The sequence below is a fragment of the Patiria miniata genome, unplaced genomic scaffold (genome assembly GCF_015706575.1).
Source record: "Patiria miniata isolate m_02_andy unplaced genomic scaffold, ASM1570657v1 HiC_scaffold_12, whole genome shotgun sequence".
Taxonomy (NCBI): Eukaryota; Metazoa; Echinodermata; class Asteroidea; order Valvatida; family Asterinidae; genus Patiria; species Patiria miniata.
The window spans coordinates 6,246,679-6,271,051 of NW_024037050.1; the positions used below are offsets into that span (position 1 = coordinate 6,246,679).

Here is a 24,373-nt window from a genome sequence, read left to right on the forward strand (position 1 = left end):
TGTGAACCTAGCTTTAGTAAAACTTGGCAGTGCTGAGCAAAACAATGATACTTTAGAACAAATTTAATAATATGGTTGAAATATTTAAATCCTCTGATTTATTCTTGAGTACAAAGGGTATATCTGTTCATGACATTCTGCACCATAAACTTACGTTAGGCGCATGATTAATTCAGTACATCAAAAAATCAACTATTGCTTAGAATGGTGTTTGTAATAACGCAGGCATATTGGTAAAAAACACCTTTCTTCCAACCTGAGTTTAAAAAACAAAACAAGGTATTAATGGTCTATCATAAAAATCAAATGGGAAAACTCTAGTGCTAGGAATGGCTTTCAAGTCAATCTTTGAATAAGAAAGGACACTAATTTCACATCCCACTTTTATCCACTTTTAATTTCATAAGCCAGTGTTGCCAGTTTAGAAAGAAAGGTTCAAATTTAAACCAAGAAGGAAATATCACTTGGCATTTCAAATATACTTTTTAAAATAGATCTTCCAAAACCTTAACACATGTAGGGGCACACGAACTATGTATGAAAAATGAAAAAAATAGAAATGTAAAACTTTATTTTATACTTTACTGAATTAATTGGAGAATCACTTGGCATTTGTGATAGAATTTTCAAATTGTCTCTTCAAGTCTAAAGCTTGTTGGAACACTTTCCAAATGTATGAAAATAGTAATGCTAAAATTTATTTATAAAAGTTACTTACATGAAAACCACAAAGTGGTAAGTACAATATACCTCCTACCTGAATAACATATAATATCAATAAATAAATGATTAATATTTTGATCTAATTGATTTGTTTCAGGGCAGCCTTGAATCCCTTCAGCTCCTGGGTGGCATCGGATCGGAAGGTGACGGCAATCATGTTGCTCTTGGAGCGGTAGTTGAATCGACCCTTGGTCCCGCAGTAGAAGACTGGGCTGTCGTTACGAGCATTGTTGTCGGTAATCTGCGTATTTGCGGAGAAAAGTGAGAGTTGTAAGCGTAAGGTAGGAACAAATTTGAAAACTCAACTTCAGAGTGGGTGAAATGAGCGGAGTGAGTTATGGGTAAAATGTTCTCTTGTTTTTGTAGATGAATCCAGACACGTAATCACTGTACACGCAGGAGGCCCCCTTCAATGGAGAATCCATTGTGCATGCTATTGTACAAAGCAACTGCCCTGTGACGGATTCGATACATGTAGTTTGCACAATGCTTTCGCCATTGAAGGGGGTCTTCGTGATAGAATGGAAATCATGTCCGGATTGGTGTATACTAGGGGAAGATTGTTCAGTTGCCTTCAGCTGTGGAAGAAGAAACTTCAGAAAGAATGTAGTATCTAAACGCCACTTCTTTGGTTGTGTACAAAGTCTATGGATAGTCGAGTGCATTTTCAAAGTTTTTCTATATAAAAATTGGAAATGTTTTTCAGTCCCAGATTCATTTCTTTTCAACAGTTTTTCAACGACTGACCTTCATTGAGATAATACATTACTGAAATATGTGGCGTCGGGATGCAACGTTCTTTCCGAAACGTCTTTTTAGTACATTTTGCTAAAAGTCCTCCAATTTCTTCAGCGAAACAGTCTGTGTATTCTGACAACCCTTGAAATTTAAACAAAAATATTTTGGTGGATATTTCCCAATTTGTTTTTAGGCGAGGTGCATTATAATTTTGCCTCATTCAAACATTTGTTCTCAATCTGGTAGTGGTAGAATGGTTTGTAGAATAGAAAATGTTCAGTTTTAGAGGTGAGCAGAAATGCCCAAAATGATATTCCAGTGAAACTCTTCGGCGGGGACTGAAAAGCCGATTCACTTGTCAACCTTGATGGAAATTGATTGAAGTCGGGTTACTGAGGCGAAACTAAAAAGAAACTGCTTCAACCTGACTGCACATGAGATTCCCCTATCCACATCCTTTTTTATCCTTACCATGACATAGTCCGTTGCACAGAAGGGCTCTTCGCCATCCAGGAAGAACTTCTGGAAGTTGACCCGAATTCTCTTGCCCGGCTCCACTACGATGGTGGTGGTACACATCTGGTTGGGGCTGTAGGGATTGGGCCAGTTGGGGCTGGTGATGCGACCGCTTGCCACGGTCAGAACTTTGTCGCATGCTAGTAGGCAAACCACAAAATTGCATTTTAATTTCAAATTATTGATAAATGTGACTTGAGGCTTCTCTTGGGAGAAGATTTGGGATACACCATGTGACGTGATTGTCTTTAGAGAAGAGGTGATTTGAGTTTAGAAGATGATCTTGATGATCATCAGAAGCGCAAACCAACTGAAACTACAAGTTTCTCTGACCGTCTCTCCGTTAAGTTGAGGCCAAGAGCAGATCCAGAACTCAGTTGTGGGAGGGCCAATAAATCTTTGGGTCCCCCAAAAAGTGGGTCCAAAAATTATGGCTTGGGGTTCGGGGCCCGTTTATGGGCCCCGAAAAATGTTTAAATTCTAGATGTTCTGTGGTGTGAACTGGGTCAATTTCTGACCACTTTGACCATTTTTTTAAAGAAAAGATTGTGGTGTACGCAGTGCCTGCCTTTATTGCGACGTCACTTTTGGGGTTCATTTTTTTTTGGGGGGGGGGGATGAGACCTGTTCCCCCCTCCAGGATCCGCCCTGGGTTGAGGCACCACACATGGTGTATCTGCAAACTATTCCCAAGTGTCACAAACCAATGTTAAACTATTTGAAGTGTTTATCTTTGGTATCCCCCACACTAAACATTCTTAACCTGTTTAGGGTATAGTTAGATTTTTGTTTAATCCATAACGTTAAGACTCACATTTGTTTTATAGGGAAGAGTTGTTTTTGGTTTAATATACAGCAAGGTGTTTGCTTTGAGCATATCTATGAGAAATATTTTCTTAATTTTTTTTTCTTCAAAATTTCATACGAAACAACATATTTATAATGGTATCCTTTTTTTTAAGTTCTATACAAGGATTGAGAGGTAAATTTGTGGGCTAAGAAATGACAAAAGTCAAACAGTAGCAATGAAGGACAGTTTGTCAGTTCCTTCCAAATTTGTACAACATCATTATGTCTTCAAGCTAGCTCTTGGGTTATTGATAGTGTCAGCTCTGCTTTGAATGTATTCAGGTAGTTTTTATAACCAAATTATTTTGTATGAGATGGACTTACGATTTGGCGGTGTAGCTGAGTCGATCAGGCTGTAGCTGAGATGGTAGCCATTGTTAGCTGTGGATGTCTTGTGCTCAATGTTGACAATGTTGTGCCCGACCGTGATCTGCCGGTTGGCAATGTACCCGCAGTAGCGCTGCTCGCTCAGACCGACTTTAATCTTGAAGCTCTCTACAAGCATAAGAAATGTTAGAAAGGATCTGGGTGTTAGAATTAGCTACTTTCATTGTAGTGGGGGGGGGGGGGGGTATGAAGGATGTGTCGGGGTGTGGAAGGGGTCTCTCAAGTGAAAAATTGCCTTGGTCACGGGGGGGGGGGGGGGGGGGGGCACCCCCTCCACATCCCCTGGATCCGCCACTTTGCTAGTTAACTGAATTTTGCACACGAGTGAATCTTAAATTGAAAGGTATAAACTGTTTTTAAAAAGCTAGTGAGGATGCCCTCCCAAACTTTAAATGCAGGTCCATTTTTTGACAAGAGAAAAACATGGACCATTTTTTGTTAATATACTAAAACACTAGTAATAGTAGGAGATGTAGTTTTACAATAGGACTATATAGACTCTATGTTGATGTTTTACTGTTGCAAATAATACTTTTCCAAAGAAGTAAAGTCAACAAAGAAGTAAAGTCAATGAATCCAATTGTCTGTGATAAATTTTGACCAAAATTTATGTATGCATATACTTATAAGCATGAAGAACAGGTCAAAACAATCTGAAAGTTTCTCGGGAGTCAAAATATGAGTAGATTGAGTTTAAACTAATGAACAGCAAACTATTGATTATTGACGGTTTGATTAATTTGTTTTTTAGCTTACCTGTACTACAATCGATAACCATCTTGACGATATGCAAGACGACTTCCTTCCCAGGCGACACGGCGATGATCTGGGAGCAAGTCTCCCCGTTGGTGTTCTGGCCGATGTTGTAGATGATGCCCGACGGTTCGCCCGTCACACCGTTACAGGCACTAGGAACTGTTCAAGAAATGACAGAAACAAGAACGTCAGACCTAGCTTCCTTGCGCCTACTTCATCGAGCTGTATACTCCCCAGGGAGCTGAGATGGTATTTGGAATGTTTAATTGGCCCAATGATCAGGGGTAATAACAATACTGTAAGCGCTGTGGTTTAGTTTACTAATTAGAGCGTTCTTAAATGCCGATTATTATTATTATTAATGTAAGTGCAGACAGATTTAAGCTTAAATTGAAATTTTGGGATCTTCTTGTTGAGTGGAGGGCCATGACCTCATTGTCTGGAGTATTAAATTCGTGGTCTGCGGGTAATTCTGCAGGTTGTGGGTTCGAGTCCAGCCTGGTGCGTGTGCCCTTGGGAGAGGCACTTTGCCACTCATTGCGTCTCTCCGCCCAGGAGTAGATTGGGTACCAGTGCAAGGGTAGAGATGGTTATTGTGATTGATTTTAGCTGCTTTGTGCTGAAATGGCAGCATTGAGCTGTATATACTCCAAAGGGAGCCGAGATGGTATTTGGAATGTTTTATTGGCCCAAATTAGCAGGGTAATAGTGATGTAGCGCCTTGAACACCAATACCTGTGGATATGGATGCTTTATAAAGATTTATTATTAATACAGAGGAATCGTGAGTAAATTGCTTTACTTCAAGTTGTATATTGTACATGCAGTTTCAATGATCAATTTATAGAACAACTGAGTATGTGATGTCACAATAGAGTACCAAAGTCTGACGTCGGCTATCTTTGTTCTGGTTCACACGCTGATGACTTAATTCACACACTCCAGCTATGCGCGTGAATCAGAATAAGTGAGATCTACCATAACTGATTTTCCCTTATACTGTGTCTTACTATCAGAAAATATTCCTCATCTTATCAATTACTTATATAAACCAATGAGACTGATACTGATTCTGTTAATATATTGTTCCATGTCTACTCACAGGAGGAGCTGTTTGTGTGCAAAAGCGACCAAAAACAAAAGCCTTTTTTCAGAAGGTTGCAAATGCCCAGAATAGGGAGAATTTTTTTTTTTTTTAAATAAAACAAACAAGTGGAAAAGTTTATTGAAGAGCACGGACAGTAGGACCTACAGCTTTATAGATTCCAACCATGAAAGCTCAAGCACCCTACCTATTGATGAGCATTCTCCCTGATTGCAGGTCTCCTGTTCTGCCGGTCTGCTAGCTTCGTCGCACTCCGGACTGCCTGGTGCCTCCACGCCATCACGTATGCAACGCACCATCCGTGAACGTGTTCCCTGACCGCAAGTCACCGAACACTGTGAAGAAAAGAAAGAGCAACTACATCAAAAAACTTGGAGAAGAAAGTATGAATGTTTAAACATCGATATTCAGAGGGGCTTTAAATCTTAATTCCCATAAACTTATTGTCAGGCCAGTTCTGTCTGTAACACAAAGAAGCATTTTTATCATTTAAAATTTGAAGGTAATAACACAAAGACAGAGCTCTGACATATTAGTTGCAGTTCCTGCAAAGAGTCCATTACGATTTCAAAATGCTTACCGGGAACCACTCGCTTGTCTCCCACTTTGCTAGCATCACAAAGGGACAGGTCTCGGTGTTACAGGCCTGGCGTTCGATTGGCTTAGGCTGGGGACATAGGTCATCTGGCACTACCTCCTCCCGAGCATTCAACGTCCGGTAGCAGTTCACGGAGCGAGTCTGCATACCGCCCCCACACGTGGATGTGCAAGGGGTGAAAGTGGTGCCTACCCAACTGCAGGAATACAATTCACCAAAAAAAGTACAATTACATTTCAAATAATGTTGATACATTTCAATACATGTTGGAATCAGTCTAGCTGTATGATTAATGAGACTTGCGATGCTTGGAAGTTATCTTGTAACTAAACTGATATACTTCAAGTGAAGGATTGAAGACTATCTTGTTATTTCTTGCTTTTCAGGTTTTTGGGGTTATTTTAAAGGCAAGTCTGTTTTTTTCAGTGATAAAGGACTTCAGAACTGGAACAAAAATTAAAAACCAAAGTAAAAAAATTCCAGTCAGACCCCTTCTCCTTCCTTTTCAAATTGTTCAAGGCCAAAAAATGGTCAGATTTTGTTTTCTGTAAACCCCTCCCCCAATGAAACATTTCTTGCCTTTCTACTGCTCAAGGACAAAAAGGTCTTGAACCTCTAGCTGGATTCGAACCCACCACATGTCACTTGTACAATAAGTATTGCAGCAAAGCCATCACACAACGATGCTGTCTGATGAGTGAATGTTAAATCGGGAAGTCAGGTTGGTGTATCGGTTCTTTCCTCGCCTTCCACCGCTGTGACCCGGGTTCAAATCCCGCCTGGGCCAATATGTGGATAGGCTTTTCAGTCCCTACCTGATTCTGTGGGTTTTCCCCAGAATATTCTGGGTTTTCCTCCCACCTCTAAGACTGTTATCGCTTCTCATTGACTTATCTCTACAGGTTTCTTCAGACTTGTTTGCCTAGTTGAGCTCAAACTGAATGTCACAGTTTAGGACCTAGCATTGTGGCTAGAAAACGGACCATTCCAGCAGTCCACATCGACGTAAACATTGAGCGTGGCCATAATGGTGTACGTAGAATTTGGTACACAGATTGTTATTGCCATGAATAAATTGCTGAATAAATGTCACTCACCGGAATGACTCTTGCACACCGCTCCCAGAACCACTCGGTGCATAATACTGATACTGAATGTCCGGTTTCACGTTGATTCCTCCCACATAGTTGACGTTGGGGTCCAGAAACAAGTAAGCTTCCACTTCAATCGCTTGTGTGATCGGTCCGGGGATGAAAAGTTCCTCGAGATCATTTCCATTCTCGTAGAGGACTACTGAGCTACCGGCGCTGTAGCGGCCTGTCGATGGTCTGTAGTTACCCGTGCCTTGCAGGACGTACTCATTGCCAATTTTAAGAGCTTTAAAAAATAAAAGGAATTATGAATATTTACCTGTTACTAAATTTGCACATTGTTCAAAGGTAACAACACTGTAAAATCTTAGAAACATTTTGGGTCAATAAGAATGAATTGAAAAGTAATTTGAACATGAAATGTGACTTCTATACTTCACTAAATATCAATTGTTGCTGACTATTTTTCTGGGATGCAACTCAGTCTTTGAAATTTGGCAATATAATTTATTTACTCATTGAAGAAAGATTGATTTTTTTAATCTTACTTACCAATGTAAGTGTAACGGGCATTAGTATTGGCTATCTCTACACCAGTTGAGCCAACAGGTAGTGTTAGGAAATGATTGAAACCTGCAAATGGAGCGAAATGAAGAAATATGAATCTAAACATCAGAATCACCAAAAAATCACAAGGATATTTGCAATGACGTATTTCAGAAACCCAAATCAAAGTGATACTAATTTACAGAATGCCAACCAATGGCAACCAGTAACACCGACCCATACAATTGTTTGGTTGGTGGGAATCCAATAGGCAAACTAATATTTAACAGCCAGCATACCAGACAGCCAAGCAGCCATCACACCAGCCAGCCAGCCGACCAGCCAGCCAGCATGCTAGTATGCCAGCCAGCCAGTCGCCCAGCCAACCAGCCAGCATGCCAGCATGCTAGCCAGCTAACCAGCTAGCTAGTCAAACAGCCAGCCAACCAGCTAGCCGGCCAACAAGCCAACCAACCAGCCAACCAACCAGCCAGTATGCTAGCCAACCAGCCAGAATGCTAGCCAACCAGCCAGTCAGCAACTCAGACAGCCAGCCAACCTGTCAGCCAGTACGTCAGTTGGCAAGCCAGCATGACATCTGGCTAGCCGGCCATTCAGCATACCGGCGAGACAACCTGGGTCACAGCCAGCCAGCCAGCCAACCAGTCAGCCAGTAGGGGAGTCGGCCAGCCAGCCAGCCAGACAGCTGGTTGGCCAGCCAATTAGCATGCCAGCAAGCCAACCTGCCAGCTAGCCAGCCCACCAGCAAGCCAGACAGCCACAATAAACCACTAAGCCATCCTGCCATCAACAAGCAATCATAACTCATAGCCACAAAGCGTGCTGAATTCGCTTGCCAGCAAACCAGAGCAATAAAACCATAACTTAGGCTTTCAAAATTCTGATTGTAATGATTGCCTTACCAGTGCTGGAGCCGCCAGTGAATGAATCAGAGATGCGAGTGCATGAAGACCCATCACCATTACAAACACCACACACGTCAAACCCAGAGTTGGAGTTTTCTCTTCCATCACAACCAAAATGCTGTTCAAATAAAACATAGAGTCTTATTTAAATTACATGGATATTTGGAATTTCATTTCATTATTGCCGGTAGTTTACTTATTGGTTTTGCACTGAAATCCCTTTTGTGACACAATTTCAATTTTATAGGACCTTTTCTGAAAAAGGGGTTTGGGACCTCAATTTTTTCAAACCACAGTATTTTTGTTTTTGTAGTTGCCAATTCTGTAATGCCAAAGAAGGTGTGTTTTTTTTTCAGAGCAAAATATATTTACAAACTTGTTGCAAGTCAAGAAACTTTGACCATCAAATTCAAATCGAAAAATTTGAAAGTGGATACGTTTTTTTCAGTTTGTTCAGTTGTCAGTTCTGCATTTTGAGGGAATTTGAAAAGTTGTACATTTTCAAACGAAGGTACATTAATAAAAAATATTTCTTTGTAAAGAATTTCAAAAGACACTTCAAACAATCTGAAATCATTTGAAACCATGCCTGGCAACATGGTTGTTTCAGAATTAGCTGTTTTAAGGCTACGACTTCTTTTTTTGGTCATATATAAATTACAGCAAATAGCCTAAGCTGTAGCCACAGAGTCCATTTTGGACACAATCTCACAAAAGTTCTGGTTCCCTCCCACATACCTTACAAAGACCTCCCACACACAGCTTGAGTTTACCGGCATCATTCTTCTCGTTGTGCCAACACCGGGTGCCGTCTGTGAATCGAAAGGGCTCCCTCTTGGCCCAGAATCGCTGGTCGCTCAGACATTTGTACTGGCAAAGCTCGTCACCTAAGGCAATAACATATAATAAAAGTAACTGACGTTGTCATTGATAAACTTCACCAAAGATTGAGCAGCCAGAGTAAAAGTCAGGTCGATCAAGTCAAATCATAAGTCAATCACAAGTCAAATCATAGTCAATCACAAGTCAATTACACAAACATAAAACTTTGAGGAGATGAACTATGACAAAGGAAAAGCTTAACACTTGACATTAGGCTGGAGGCTTGTGATTGCCTTGTAATTGACTTGTGATTGACTTATGATGACTTATGATTGATTTGTGATCACTTACGATTGGTTGTGATTGACTTATGATGATTTGTGATCAACATTTAAGGACCTGAATAAAATTCTGCAATTTACTTCCTTTACTGATAATTTTATAATTTTCTCCGCATATGTGCCTCTTTCAAGCTTGCAAGCAACTGTGACATTGAGCACTTGTAAAACAGCACTGATTGAACTACCAAAAATATTCTTTTAAATTTTGTTTTACCTGTTTGTTCTGTTGTGAAGCCTTTGACCCAGTTATAAGTGACACCATTGAGTGGTATGTCATTGGATGCCATACACTGCTCATCTCTGAAGTCATCTTGTGAAGTTGCACATGGCTGGAAAAAAAATAATTATAAAGATCATACAGAGCCTTGATAACACTATACCTCCTCCAACCCCTCTACTCACTATTTCCTATTTTTGTAATAATTTAATCCATTGCTTTCCTTTCCACTGTAATATCTTCAACTTCATTGTCATTCCAAAGTTGGGAAGAACAACAACATGCAGCAGAAGCATGCCTGAAGAACTGTCTGTTCTTTGACATGATTCAGGCATAAACTATAATCTTCAAAGTTGCAGTAAACTATAATCATCTCAGTTGTTGACTTTGACTATGAAATTTCTATTTATTCTTCATTCATATGCACTCTGCTGATGCCTTCGTGTTTTCTCCTTCCGTGATAGTATCTATACGAAGTGGTGGATCTATGGGGGATTTAGTTCGTCCGCTGTCCCCCTAAATCATACAGAAAAAAGGTAGTACATGCTTGCTAACACCCCCTCCCCTTGAACCAAAACTGGATCCGCCCTCTACAAATGTACACAAGCAATACAAAAAGATTGTTTTTACAATTCTTCTTTGCTGTATTGTTCTTCTGTGTTTTTCCTTACAAGTTCTCAGAAAGAACACACCACCCGGGACAAATTATACAACTCCAAAAAGTGCAACTTCTTACCTGTGTTTCACAGACCATATACTCCGTGTTGCTGCCCTCACACCCCCTGCCACCATTGGAGGGTCTGAAAAAATAAATGACAATGTAATATTCAGACTGGAAAAGTAGTTCCGTGGGATAAAATTCACAGAGATTCCTGGAATTATAGTAAGATAAGTTCACGCAATGAATATATAAATGTATTGGGAGTTCCCTTACGGAGGATTGTCACAGTAGCGCATTCTGGACCGAACACCGCCCCCGCAGGATCGGGAGCAGGGTCCAAACTCAGCCGATCCAAACTGACCGCCCCAGGACGACCACTGACCATCCACAGCATCGGGCAGAGGCTCACGCTGGACACACTGACCATTAATGCACCACTAAGGAGGAGGAAAAGAAAAACCGAATATCATTTTGAAACTTTTTAACAAATAATTAGACCTGCAGAACTTGGACAAATGAATATCACTTTCTATGAATCTCTTCAGTTGATGCACATATAACTAAGAAAATCTTATTTGCTAAAAGTATAAACTAGTAAGTATTTATAAAGTATAAATAGCTTGCCGGCAGAGATGTAGTCAAGTCCATCACAAGTACATCAAAATCCAGTCAAAAGTAAATCACAAGTCCAGTCACAAAAAAGTTCAGTTGCAAGTACATCACAAGTCCATCACAAGCAACTGTGGATGAACAGTAACTATAGGAAATGCCCTTGTCAAAGTTTATTTAAAGCTTGTGAGTTGGATTCAGACTGGAGGACTAGTGATGGACTTTGCAGGGACTTGTGTTCGACTCGACTACATCCCTGCTTGCCAGACTCCTGTTGAAAATATTTCTCTTTTTTTCCCTTCAATATTCCAACTTATCACTTAACCAACTTTTGGCCACGATTTCAATATTTCACTTTTGGTAAGCAAATAAAAAAAACACATCAAATTTATTACATTTCCAACTAACCCCTCACTAGAGAACAGCAATTTATTATTTAGTTTATTATCAAATTCAAAGGCTTACCTTATCAGTCCCACACTCGGTCCCTTCCATAACTGGAGTGCCTTTAGATCGCCAAGCCCTGCTTGGATCTTGGCAAGCCAGAACAGTGCAGTCAACCTTCACAGAAATATTATATAATTAGTTTCAGTCCCTAAGAATATGTATAAAATTGCCCCCCCCCCCAAAAAAAAAGAATTAATAATAATAATAATAATAAAAAAAATAGTGAGGTACTAGTTTGTAAGAAAGTCTGTGACTGGGAACATTTCTGTTCCCTCTGGATGGGATGCCAGTCCAAATTAATCCAAAACTAATGCTGACACCAATTTGTACCCATGAAGAGAGGCAAGTTGAGGTAAACATGCTTGCCCATGAACACAATGTATAACCAACAGCTAAATTTGAATCACTCAGCTGACCATATGATTATGAGTCACAAACCCTTACCAAGATAGACCACATAATGTGGACCTAGTTTCATTTTCTGTTTTGGAGAAGGATAATCAAAGATTACAAGTTGTTCAATACAGATATTGTCATTATACTTGAATTTTACATACTTGTCCATCGACAGGCATTGTGTACCGGTCGCTGTCAAATGCCAGTTTGCATTGGTCTGCATAGCTGTAGACGGTGCCCGGTAGTTCATTTACGGAAAGCGGTGCCATCAAAGGCTCATCATTCAGGCAGTTACTGACTGGGTTTCTGATATCATCCAAAAGAAAAAGGTATTGTTCATTAACCCTTCATTCATATCAAAACTTATTGTCTGTTATTAAATTACTTTGTTGGTTTAACTAGTTCTAGATTATGATATGAATGTAGTCACAATGCTGTTGGTGATATTCAGTGTTGTTTTGTCAAATAAGAATGCATCATTTCTTAAGATTGAGCCGAGGATTTATAATTAAAAAGTACGTTTATTTTAACAAGTCAAGTTTTATCCTACTTCCTAAAGTTAGAATCAAACAAGTATGTTGATGACTACATCAGTAAAGTAAACTGCATTAGTTGAATGGGCTCTTGAACAATAACTGTCAAACTGTGTATATCTATATAGTTTCCTTTTGTCAACGTTTCAGTCAAGAAATGAAGATCATCGCTGAAGATGGTCTTACCTCAGGAACTCCTGGATATTAGTCTGACTACACATAGACCAAGAGAGGGCTCCCTCACCAGCGGATCGAAGCCCAGACATGATGTTGATGCCGTCTGGACAACCGTAAGTGCTGTCATGATTCAAATTCAGTCTGAAAAAAAAAAGGCAAATCTATTTAGTTCGTAGCCATCATCAGAGCTGTTTCTGTTCTTATTGCTAATTTTGGGGTTGTCACACTGGAAAATAATTTTATTCGTTCCCATTTTGACCTGTTGAAAATGTTCCCGTTTTGAAAATGTTGGTCTGGATAATCCATCATTTCGTTCAGTTTACCTGCCCCAAAATAACTGAGCTGTAATAAAGTCATAAGTCAAAATCATAAGAAATATATGAGGGAAGAGGAAGCGAGGCAACCCCCCTCCCCCTTGCTTCCTATTGTGTCTTCACTTTTGGCAGATCTATGAAGAAGGGGGGTCTTCGGCTGCCCAAAAAATAGAAAAATCATGCACAAAACCACAGCCAATGCTTAATACCCACACATTTTTGGCAGTAAAACCCCCCCCCCCTTTCCAAACCTGCAGGCCTACACCACAAAAAAATAGACCTTTATTTTTAAAATGACAAACCAATAAGCTCTGTACTGATGACATCACACTTTGTTTACGTGTGTGCTTTCCTATGGTGCTCAGTGGACCGTGGGCCCCCAGCGCAAATGTAAACAAAGTGTGACGTCATCAGTACAGAGGCTTGTTGATTGCCCCTCCATAAAATTACAAGGCTCTGCCTCCCATCTACCCAAATGCAAATTGGTCCCATACATCACTGGTCTGTAATCACTAGTCTCTGGCTGGACTTGTGATTGGCTTGATTAATACTCACGTGTGTCCAGTCTCATGTGCAATGGTCAAGGCACTGCCTAGACCATCGTCTTCATTCACTGAGCACTGTTGGAAGTGACGGCAGGTGCCACCAACGGGTGCGCGGCCAAGCAGCGAATCGGAGCCATCGGTGGGGTTTATCAGGTTATATCTGAGATGACAAAAACCAAACAACAAACCAAGATGAGGTTAGTACATCGCTCGGATCTGTCTGTCTGAATGTGACAGCATTATGACCTATGCACACGTATGTATTGATCAGTTTGGCAGGTGGAGGGGATGTGGGCAACAGAGGCGTAGCCTGGGTTTTTTTCAGTTGGGGGGGGGGGGGGGGGGGGGTAGGGGACAACAGTAATTTATGGGGGCACCCAGAATGGATCAACAGTTGCAGTGAATTTGGAAAGCAGGGGATCGGGGGGGGGGGGGGACCAGACCTTATTTGATGCGAATGGGCATTCTTTAAAAAAAAAATCAAGGCAATGAAGTAGCTTTGATTTAAAAATAGAAGTCCTTTCCCCTTCTCTGGTTTGGGGAGGGGGAGGGGCATGACCCGACCCCATGGCCCCTGGATCCATCTATGTTTTTATTTTTTTTATATGATGGCTGCTCCACCTTACCTAGTTAATAGCATAGCATTATCCCAATGCTCTGGGTGTACATCGTCAACTTCGTTCTTTGTTCCTTGCCACTGGCAGAAGTCATCCAGTAGCTGGTAGCCATTGTTGCTGACAGTAAAAGCATCCTCCGTCGAAAACCCATCCGACCCTTGAAATAGAAGTTGTTGTTTTTATTTTAACGATTATTGTTATTGCACTAAATTTATTTCAAAACAAAGATAGCCACAGAGTTACAATAAACTCAATATCTGAACTGTTTTTCCCCATATCCTTGAGGGTTTAAAGGCAAACTAAGAGTTTTTATTCAGTTGAGGCAAGATTTCTGACAATGTAAACTGGAATGCTATTAATAGAATATGTGGTTGCTTCGGCTTGACCATTTTCGAGGTTTCACTATTAGATTCCAATTTTTATTGTAAGACCTCTGACTTCTCCAAAAACACAAACTCCACTTCCAACCAAAATCTGTCTCAAGTGTGAAACAGATTTAGCACTAGCACTTTTTGGATTGGCACTTTGTGATTTGTGATATACTTTGGTGGTTTTTTTTTGATGAGTGATTAAAAAAAAGAAAAAAAGTATTAAATCCTTACCGAGCCGACTTGATCGCTTTCCAAGACATAAAACTTGACGAGATGAATTCGAAGATTGGCTCCCAAGCTAGGATCCACAAACCGACGCGCAACCTGGAAGAAGAAACATCTCATCAGTTATTAGTAAGCCTATGTTTCTTCTTCTCCTTCGTTTTACTTTTTCAGTTTAGAAGCATCGCCTATGCCGAGATGATTGACACGTGATCAATGCCAAGTGAAGGTTTGATTGTGCCAATGGCTTTCATTCTGTGATCTCACTAAAAAAACCTGTTATTTATAGTTTCAGCAATTTTCACGACTACAACTCCAGTGTTGAAAGTTATCGAAAACACACCATGTAATTAAAAGGATTTGGAAAAAAACATGAAGTATATGATCTGCGGTATAGCAGACGGAAAAGGGACCATGAATAATACAGAAGGTGAATAATGAATAATTTGAAAGTGCAATATCATATTAAGTGACTTACAATATTCAAAATAGTCATAACGTAAGACTCCAAGTCGTCTCTGTGGTGTCTGCGCATCTCATTGTCCGCCATGACCATGAGTTCCATGTATTTCTGACCTGTCTGGAGGGAGGACGGCAGGAGTTTGCCGTCCAAGGCTGCGACCATCTCCTCGTCGACTGTCATGCCTGTCTCGGGATCTTTCATTGCTGAGAAAACACGTATAGATATATAATAATTAATCAATCAATCAATCGATCGATTTTCGACCATCAAACAGTGAATATGATATTCCAATCTGATCAATCATCAATCGATTTTTTTTCAATTATCAATTTATGATTATTTTAAATGAATTATCAGTCGAGTCTGTTTAATTTATAAATCAATCAATAACTATATTCCATAATCATATTATTTGTTTAAGAAACTGATCAGTTTCATGAATCTGCAATGAAATTATCACCATCATTCGAAATGTCAACAATAATTAGTCTACCAACTACATGTAGATTTTTAAAAATACAAATTCGATAAATAACTACATTTGTAATTAAATTAATGAAATTATTATTCAATCTCTTTCACTGTCTATCAATGGATTGATTAATTTAAAAACCGAAAATACAATCAACATTAAATAGTTTAACTTTTCTAAAAACGTGTGCAGTCTCTAGTAAACATAGGACTAAAGGCCTTACATCACAGAAAAAGGCATGCGCAGAAACAAATCTTTACGAATGAGACAACGATTAAATTTTAAAATTTAAATCTAAACAACATCCACCATGGAAAAACCCACGCCGTATTTTACTTACGTGGCGGCGGGCTACAGAACTGAGCTGCCGGGTCACTATCACCCGCAGACCGTCTGTATACAACGTGAGGGTCGACCGCATCTCTTCGTCTCCGTCTATATTGCTCCGCGTGGTCGCGTCGGAGGGGTTTGATGAAAATGTCGTGTTCGCCGTAACTGATTACTCCGGCCTGTATTGAGAAAAGGAAGAAAATCAATGGTCCGAACTGCTGTGTAGTGCATTAATGGAGTAAACTCGGAAACTATCGGCCATTTTAAGGCAGAATCAATAAAAAAAAAAGGGCATTTGAGGGCCCATTTTCAGACTGTGGAAACTTTCAGACAACCATTAAATGAAATTCGAACGGTTTCTGATTCTGTTCTTAAAAATTCACCGACATTTTTGGAACACGTTCTCTAGTTTTCATTCACTTGATGTAATGTAAAACTTTGTTTCAGGCTGTAAAGGCCTAATCATTCTTTTGTGGTTGTAAACTGTAGAGTCGTTCCTTTTGTCCAGCCCTGCCACCTTGTTATAAGATTTTGTTCCAAAAATGATTACATTATTTCGGTATTCTTCAGTATTTACGTCATTTCAGTGTTCTGCCCTATCCTATTTTAAATTTTTTTGAATGAGTGAACTTATGAATAAGCGAACAACTTTTTTTACTGCGAGAAAATAGCAATTCAAAAATATTGTATGAGTGGGGGAGGGGAGGGGTTGGAACAAAGAAATGGTAAGGAATGTCAACCGTGAAATAATAATTGATGCAATCGTTAAAACACCACGGCAACATTCTGAAACCGTATAAAAAGACCGCTGACAAAATGAGTTGACTTCTTACCAAACCGTTGCATTTACTGATGGCAACGGACGAGCTGTTATGCGACACCAACTCCCCGAAGTAGTAGCAGTCCCTCTGTACCTCCTGACTCGCCACCACCGTGCCGTTCCGTCCAAGCGTTTCCATCCGCAACCCCTGCCGGGCCAGCCAGGGGTTCTTGCTCAGGCGGAGGTGGTAGTCCTCCCGGAACGCGGTGAAGTGGACGTCGTGTTGGTGGCGGTGCGGCACGGCATCACGGAGGGGTTGTTTTGTGGGAGAGTCGGTGGGCAGGTCCCAAATGTCCACGATGTCGTAATTTGGGTCCCCTACAGGAAAAGATTTGCCAAAATTGTGTTTGATTAATTAATAAGTCCAGGGATGGGAATGGATTATTACACGACAACAAAAAGGGTCAACTCCACTTTTGGGGGGTAAGACTCTACACGTTATTACACACAAAGAGTTCCTGGCGTGCAAAGAATCTGTGTTCAAGTATAGTTTTTTTCTTGGCCTGTTAAAAGCCAAACTCTGAGCACTGTTGGTTTTGTTTCTCCAGAATAGTCCGGATATAAATAGCGTTGAGCCTTCTTCCTAATATTTTTTTAAACTCAAAATTAAAGCTTGAGAATTCCGAAAACTAACGGGTAGGTCATATTGTCAGATGAGTTCACATTACCATTTTTGGATGTCACGGTGATTCCTCCGAAGTAGCTTTTGATGTCTTCATGCGTAAGATCATGTCCGTCCTGATTAATTTACCAACAAAGAAAAAAAGTGACTTCATTTTAGAATGCTTAATTACGAACGTTTGTTTGGTGAAGTCACTTTGATTAGTCCTATGTGTATTGTTTACGAAGAATAATGTTGTTAAAAGGGCGATGAGATTGTGCTGTATGTTTCGGTAACAGTCTTGTTACATCATTTGCAGCTAGGATAAAAATGGGGTCCCGTTTAAGAAAAAAAATCACACTTTGTTCTCTCTCCGGCATCCCAAACCAAATCAAAATAAACCGCTGTGTGGACCATCGATCTGTTCGCGCAATTTCCACTGAAGAAAAGATTGTCTTTTCCCCGGCAATCACAGTTAACTAGGTCATTTTACTTTGTAAAGTCGAATATACGGTTAACTGTTATATACCTTCATACTTTGAAACATCCGTCGACACTCCAAGCCGTACTTTTTAGAGGTCAATTTAGTTGAGGTCAAGGCCATCAACAAACGACATTTCCCAACCAAAACAAATCCGAATACTCAATTATTCCAGGTAAAGCTAGCATGGAAGTTGAAAACACACCTTTTCGGCAATTGCAAAAAACATCTGTTGAAACTTTAAGGGTACAAGTAACGAGTTGTATTCTACTTCCGATTCATATCCTTGACCTCAACTTGTATCACGCTCAAGTATTACTTTTGCTTTGTGTAATGGCCATCAGGTATGTGTTTTCCCTAGTACAATTTGGTTGAGGAATAAGAAGACAGTTTGAAATTTATTTTTGTCGCATACCAGTTGTGCAAAAGCGCTTTCTTTTGGTTTATTTTGTTTGCGAGGAAAGACAAAGTTGCAACACTCTTTTCGCTCCTTGCCGTGCTCATTTTATCACTTCATTGCAATAGAGCCGTCGTAGATGCGTTGATGAAATTAAATCGACCAGCAATATCAATCAATGCACAGTCAAAATTTCACTTCAGTGATGCGTCAGGCAAAACAAAAACAAAACAACACTTATAAACAAGTTATAAAACAATTGCTTCCAATAACTTTAGGCCTAAACTGTGGTTTTAATTTCTTGTAAAAAAATACCACTCTGATTCACAAGCGAAAATCCTTTTTCGACGTTCAGTATTTGAATTTATTATTGGTCAGAAAAGACATACCTCCCCACCTTTTGATAATTTTTTTTAATACAGTGTATCTTACAGCATAATGTAAAAGCGTTCTCTTATCGTGAACAGGGTAATCTCTTCAAAATGAATTACACTTATAGAAAAACCGCAATCAACGATTCGAAATGGCCAACTCCTCATTTTTACCGTGTGATTCATTAAAATCAAACAAAAACAGATGAACAGTTGAATTCCTTTCTTGAACTTTGTTTGCATTCTCAAGATTTGACGCACGATGAAAAAAACTGTCCTCCAAACACTTTTCAAAGAAGTGAAAGAGTAAATTTCATGGGAAGAACCTGCATGGTGTACTTACCAAGATCGCGGGTGACGAAGTCACACTTCGTGCCGATAACACCGCTGCAATGAGGGCAACTACAGACACAAAAGTCAAAGTCATTTTGAAACAACTCCAACTACCTAAAAAGTTTATAAAAAGCTGAACTCGTCTTATAAGAGAAATATTCTGCTAGCTTCACTCTGAAAATGTGAGTCCGATCACCCGAACTTGCCCTTAAATAACAGTCCAGGACCGGTTGCGAGGGTGAGTGACGTCATCTTCCTAGTAAAAGTTGTCCACAAACCCAGCTGTGAATTGGCCAGCATACCCGGACGTGGTAGAATCGTGAACTTAGTCATTGCCAAATTACATCATGACTTCAAAATGTTGCCCATAAAGTCACATTAAATTTGGGTGACAGATCACGGTTTTTGTGCGCCTTGTTGCGTGGTTTAGTTTTTAAAGGAGCACTATTTGTTTTTAATACTTAAAAATGACTTTGTTAATTAGCTTGGTAGTGATTATGAATTTGAGATTCGGTCAATGGCGTAACTATAGGGTTAAACTTCTGCGGGGGCACCTTGGGGTGCATACAATTTTTAAGTGCATGGGGGGTGGGGGGCACTATGATATCAAGTTATATTTTTGATCAATTCAAGATTTTCAATGGGGGCACCCGGCTGGAAAGGAGGGGGGGGGGGACCGGCGTATTATGAGGGGGCATCAAGGACGGACCCAACAACAAAATTCCAGGCCACCGCAAGCGCTGCAAATTCGAAAAGCGGGGGGGGGGGGGGCTATTTTGACGCTAGAGGGCGATGTTTTTCTTATCAATTTATTCACAATTCAGAAAGTCGTACGGTTAAGGGAAGTCCAACAATAATCATCTCAACAAACAACTTTTTTTTAAAAGACACTTCCATGCATGGTAAGCGGCAAATTTCGTAGTTACGCGACGTGGATTTGTCGTTAACACAGCGCATTCACTACATCGTGGCCGTGCGGCATCTGTTTGTCTCTTCTGTTGATACACTATCCTAGACGGTAGCAATAATTGCTTCGGTTTAGCTCGGCTAAGTTCGTTATAGATGGGCGCGGACATCCGGGATTTTTTTATTTTTTATTTTTTTAACATTATTTGGCTTTACGTAGCTCCCATACCTATGTTCTTGGAACTCAATTGTTCTTGAATCTAGGTTGCTGAATGGTAACACATAGCAACCAATGAAAACTGGTGTGCAAACGAACAGATGTTTACATCGGATGACGTCAGCCCGCCCCCACCTATACCAAGAAAGTCTCTAAAACACATCCAAAATAGAAACTGTGAGTCCAACTTAGGCCCATATGTGGGAGAGGCACATTGTATTCCCCTTCAGTAAAACCTTATGGTAAAACACTTGAACAAGTTCGATATTTTTCTCCGAACTAATTTTCAATTTGTATATTTTATTTTGACGAAATGGCGTAATTGAAAACAATGGCAGAACCAGGATCGTCCACGGGTGGCTGGGGTTGTTGAAGTCCAGGATTTTTAGAGGGATGGGGTTTGGGAGGGGGGATGGGGGGGGGGGGGGGGGTTGGACTAGACTTTGAAGTCAACTCATAGAGGCCAAATGCCTAAAGCATTGAATGAGCTAGATCTGCAATAATATGACGTTATTCAGGCAACTGAAGGAAACGTTTTTTCCCCGCAAACCTTCCCCTTCAAGTTGGATCTGCCTTTGAAAAATAAACTTTTATTTTGGTTCACTTTCGAACAAAAAGAGATCCATCTGGATTATTGTCGGGCTGCAACTAAATCGAAATTTGCACAATAATTATTCGATAACTAAACGTTAGCGATATATTTATTTTGCTCCATGTGTCATTAATTTAAAAGTAAATAACTTTTTTGTATTATTATTTTCAATATATATAAAAATATTAGCAATGAAAGATAATTATTTATCGGGACCAAACACGAAAAGAGTCACGGGGATCGAGAAAGCAACTTTAAAAATCCACCACGCACTGACTTGTGTCTTGTCTCTGGCTTGAACTAATTGGACCTATGGCATGCAATGTAGCTTGAACAGAGACCGTCCGGTCATAGCACTTCCAGTACCGGTTGAGTACCAGGAATACATGATGACAACTACGCAGGGTGTTTGTAACTTACTGTTACCACCGCACATTACTAGACATACTCACTTACATGTACATGATCAGGTCATATCCTGCACGGGCGGGACCACGCCCCCTACCAAGGCCTCAGATTTGGTATTTGCTATAGGTGGTCATACACTTAAAGGGATCTTGAGATGAATCTTTCTTAGGAACACATTTTGTGCAACTTTCCGTCCTCCTTTCAATGTATGAAAACTATTTGGCATTATCCCTTTTGGTTGTTTGAAAAGTGCACTTCTTTAAACATTTAACAAAGTGTCCATGCTTTTCCGGAAAACTGAGAGCGCTGTTGCTGTGATGTCGTTTCAGGAAGAAACTGTTCAGTTTAGGGGTTTGCTGTTCAAACTGTAAACCCAAAGATTTGCGCATTAAAAACATATATGTGAGAAAAGTTTTTATTGGCATTGGCGTCGCCAGGATTTTTTTTCGGGGGGGGGGGGCAAAGCAAATTTCATTATATTCTCAATTTATCATTTTTTCTAGCGTGAGTAGGGGAGCATTTGCCCTACCCACCCCCCCCTTCAAAATAATTTTTCCTTTTTTCCCCCTTGTTCCTTTTTTTCGTTTTTTTCGTTGCCCCCCCCCCCCCCCCCCCCCCCTCGCGACGCCCATGTTCATTGGCTTACTGCCAGGTTCGGACACAAAACGAATCGCCAAAGAAACTGAGAAAATTTAGCAGCAAAGCACCCAAAATATTCTGGCAACTTTTGATATTACTTTTTGTATTTTTGTCATTATTGTATCATGTTTTATGTAATCCAGGGCCCCCAGGGAGAACAGTTCATTGACAACTGATGGGGCTACCCTGGTAAAATAACACAAAATAAAATTAAATAAATAAACAAATGCTGAAATAGCTGAATTATTGAGGTTTCTCCCTGAAATGACATTGCACTTTTGCTCGTGAGTATGGAAATTTACATTAGCATAAAAACCAAAAAGAACCACAATACCCTTGAAAATGGCAAAACGAGAATTGAAAATAAGGTTAAATGAGGACACTATAAGGTGCATTTTCAAGGATTGCATTAGAAACATTACATGGCATGTGCCCTTTAATGATCTTAAGAAATGGTGAAACTTAATGATTTACTTTGTCGTTCCAAACCCATACAAACAGAGCCGCACCCGTATGTGGTTAGAAAATAACAACTATTTGCTTACTTTGTTGCTATGAAGTGAAATTAATATTATGGGAGCGGGACGTCCGTGAAAGGTTTGTCTGTGGCTTACTGTGACATAGCAGAAATAATAACAGAAGAAGCTTTCTTCTTAGTGAAACTGGAAAATTGGAGGGCTGAGTCAAGGCTGGGGCGTGGTTGGAGTGGCTACCCCCCTCCCTCCCGACCAAAAATAATTATTTAAGTCATATATAATGCGAAAAAGAAAATCCCAAATTTTCTTAAAGGCATATATAGGATCATTTTCTTTTCATGCATTTTGTTCGGTTCCATTTATTTCTTGATTGTTTTCTTAATGACAGAATGCCAGACGGACTATTTTCACTGGTTGTTCATGGTACTGATATCTTTAATCCAAGTAAGCTGTTTGATATTAATTCGGTAGGTTACTTTTGCGATAATTGCAAAGGATCCTATACGCCTTTAAAGTCGTCACTCAATGTTGCAAATCATAATAATTATTATTCCACTGTATGCTTCAGGCTTTATGATCTGTTTATACGTTTAATACTGCAACGACTCATCCACCACAGCCCCCCCCCGAAAAATCTTCACTATGACACATCTGCCACCCTCTTTTAGACAATCTTGGATCCGCCATTGCACACCGCACGATTTAGAAATGTGGTATTTGCTAGAAATATTTGTAAAACATTATGGATTAGCTATTTTGCATACACTGTGTTTGAGCTTACATTGGCTATCAAGAAAAGAAAATATGGGTGGCATTCGGTAACTAGAACCCGATCTATAGTTTCCTTATTATTTTTGCTTAAGAAATTAGGCGGATTTGGGTCCATCCAAGCTCTTAAATAATTGCAAACGTTTCTAGGTAACAACATTCGCAACAATGGAAAATAAAGGGGGAGGGGTCCGACACTAAATGCACGAGATACATCATTTCACCACAAATGTTCACACAAATGCCAGAAACTCAAGACTGCGACCACACTGAAATCTTTGTGTTCACAATTCTACTGTCCAGATTCGTAACCGTTCAGGTATCGTAGCGCCCTCAATATGTCTAGAGGCACATGAATGTGCTCATCGCATTTACCAGATTAGAGTCAGATTAGAGCCAAGTATGCGATAAAAGCGTGCTACTGTTTTCCTTTGACGAAAGGTTTTAGTTTCGTTCTTTTATATAGACATTTTATTTTCTTTGTGTACACAGCCAGGAACATTTAGGTCTCTCAAGTCCCGAAATGGAAACATGTTCTCGATATTTCAACAATGAAACTTGACTAGAAACCTGGATGTGAGAAATTCCGGACTTGGAGGTCGCAGTTGGTTGTAAGGCCGCAGCAATGATGTTTACCGCTATGGCTTCTGTTCCTTGCTCTATGCTTATTTATAGATTGTCTTCAGTAGCGAAATTCATAGCCCGTCATCATAAGGAACCTAAATACCTGACGGGACACGGTTAACTTAGGTTTACGCAGTGTGCTTTTCCGCGTCTCACATAGCAGAGGAGTTTCTCTTTTTGTCGTTGGTTATCTAGGATCAATTTCTCCTTGAGGGAAAGATCGGGGGTGTTTTTGAGAACGGACCGCTCCCCCATATGGTGCATGTGCAAGTACAAATCGAACGCAACCACTCACGCGGAACAAACTTGGACTCTGTCCCCAACCTATATTACTCCACCCTACCCTGTAGCCTGCATTATGCGGACCTCAGCTGCTTCACTTAAATAAAATTTAAACCCCACAACATCAATTTGTTCGGAAATTCTTTTATTTTAATCTCTTTATTTCCTTAAGTTTTTCTGCCCTCAATAATAAGTCAATATATTTCTCAAAAACGACGGATCGGAGGAGAAAACCACAGTGTTCGAAAACAAATATGATTAAATGCCAAACGACTGGATCAAGTTTATTAGAAGCCGCTTCATTCATTCATGGGTGTGTTCTCATCGCTGGTTCCCGCGATATAATTGATAAAAGTAACTAGTGGCAGTGCACCATCGATCGCACTGCATCTCACACATGTACCGCACGATTCATTGAGCTGGAATCTTCTGGAATTCAAGTTTTCGTCTGAAATTTAAGGTAAGGAAAGCTTATGCACTTTGTAGAAATCGTAAAATAGATTGTAGCTCTTATAGTTTATTGTAATATGCGTTTACGAGTGACTGACAAGTCTGTAAATTTGATATATATTGTGAGAAAAAAACCCGTTCAAGCTAATTCACCGGGCCAAAGTAATCATGTAGGCTAGGCCAAGGCGTATGGGTCCGGTTACTGCACCGGGTCATGCAGATCTGAACAACTTCCG

At 40.1% G+C, this 24,373-nt stretch overlaps 2 protein-coding genes across 2 annotated transcripts in view; one reads left to right on the forward strand and one right to left on the reverse strand.

Moving 5' to 3' along the window:
- Positions 1–743: 743 nt before the first annotated feature.
- LOC119746409 (A disintegrin and metalloproteinase with thrombospondin motifs 15-like) lies at positions 744–18,970 on the reverse strand. The gene is made up of 24 exons (XM_038223332.1): positions 18,786–18,970; positions 17,261–17,330; positions 16,606–16,910; positions 15,783–15,951; positions 14,986–15,173; positions 14,517–14,609; positions 13,924–14,072; positions 13,308–13,457; positions 12,448–12,579; positions 11,890–12,034; positions 11,351–11,446; positions 10,550–10,713; positions 10,352–10,415; positions 9,613–9,727; positions 8,974–9,122; positions 8,233–8,353; positions 7,316–7,396; positions 6,770–7,049; positions 5,655–5,868; positions 5,262–5,409; positions 3,970–4,128; positions 3,151–3,321; positions 1,933–2,117; positions 744–964 (listed from the first exon to the last, which is right to left on the reverse strand). Exons 1-24 carry the CDS (start codon positions 18,867–18,869, stop codon positions 803–805), a joined length of 3,594 nt encoding a protein of 1,197 aa, XP_038079260.1. The 5' UTR covers positions 18,870–18,970; the 3' UTR covers positions 744–802.
- A 5,025-nt stretch (positions 18,971–23,995) lies between these two features.
- Positions 23,996–24,373, forward strand: part of LOC119746418 (advillin-like) — a 50,494-nt gene continuing 50,116 nt past the window's right edge. The window contains 1 exon segment of the mRNA XM_038223346.1: positions 23,996–24,147. The gene's annotated coding sequence lies outside the window, so the exon portion shown is untranslated.

Coding starts and splice junctions, on each gene's coding strand:
- LOC119746409 (XM_038223332.1), bottom strand. CDS start 18,869: ATGACTTTGACTTTTGTGTCTGTAGTTGCCCTCATTGCAGCGGTGTTA. Junction 15,952..16,605: donor TCAGTAAATGCAACGGTTTG/GTAAGAAGTCAA, acceptor TTCTCAATACAG/GCCGGAGTAATCAGTTACGG. Junction 13,458..13,923: donor AATGCTATGCTATTAACTAG/GTAAGGTGGAGC, acceptor TTGTCATCTCAG/ATATAACCTGATAAACCCCA.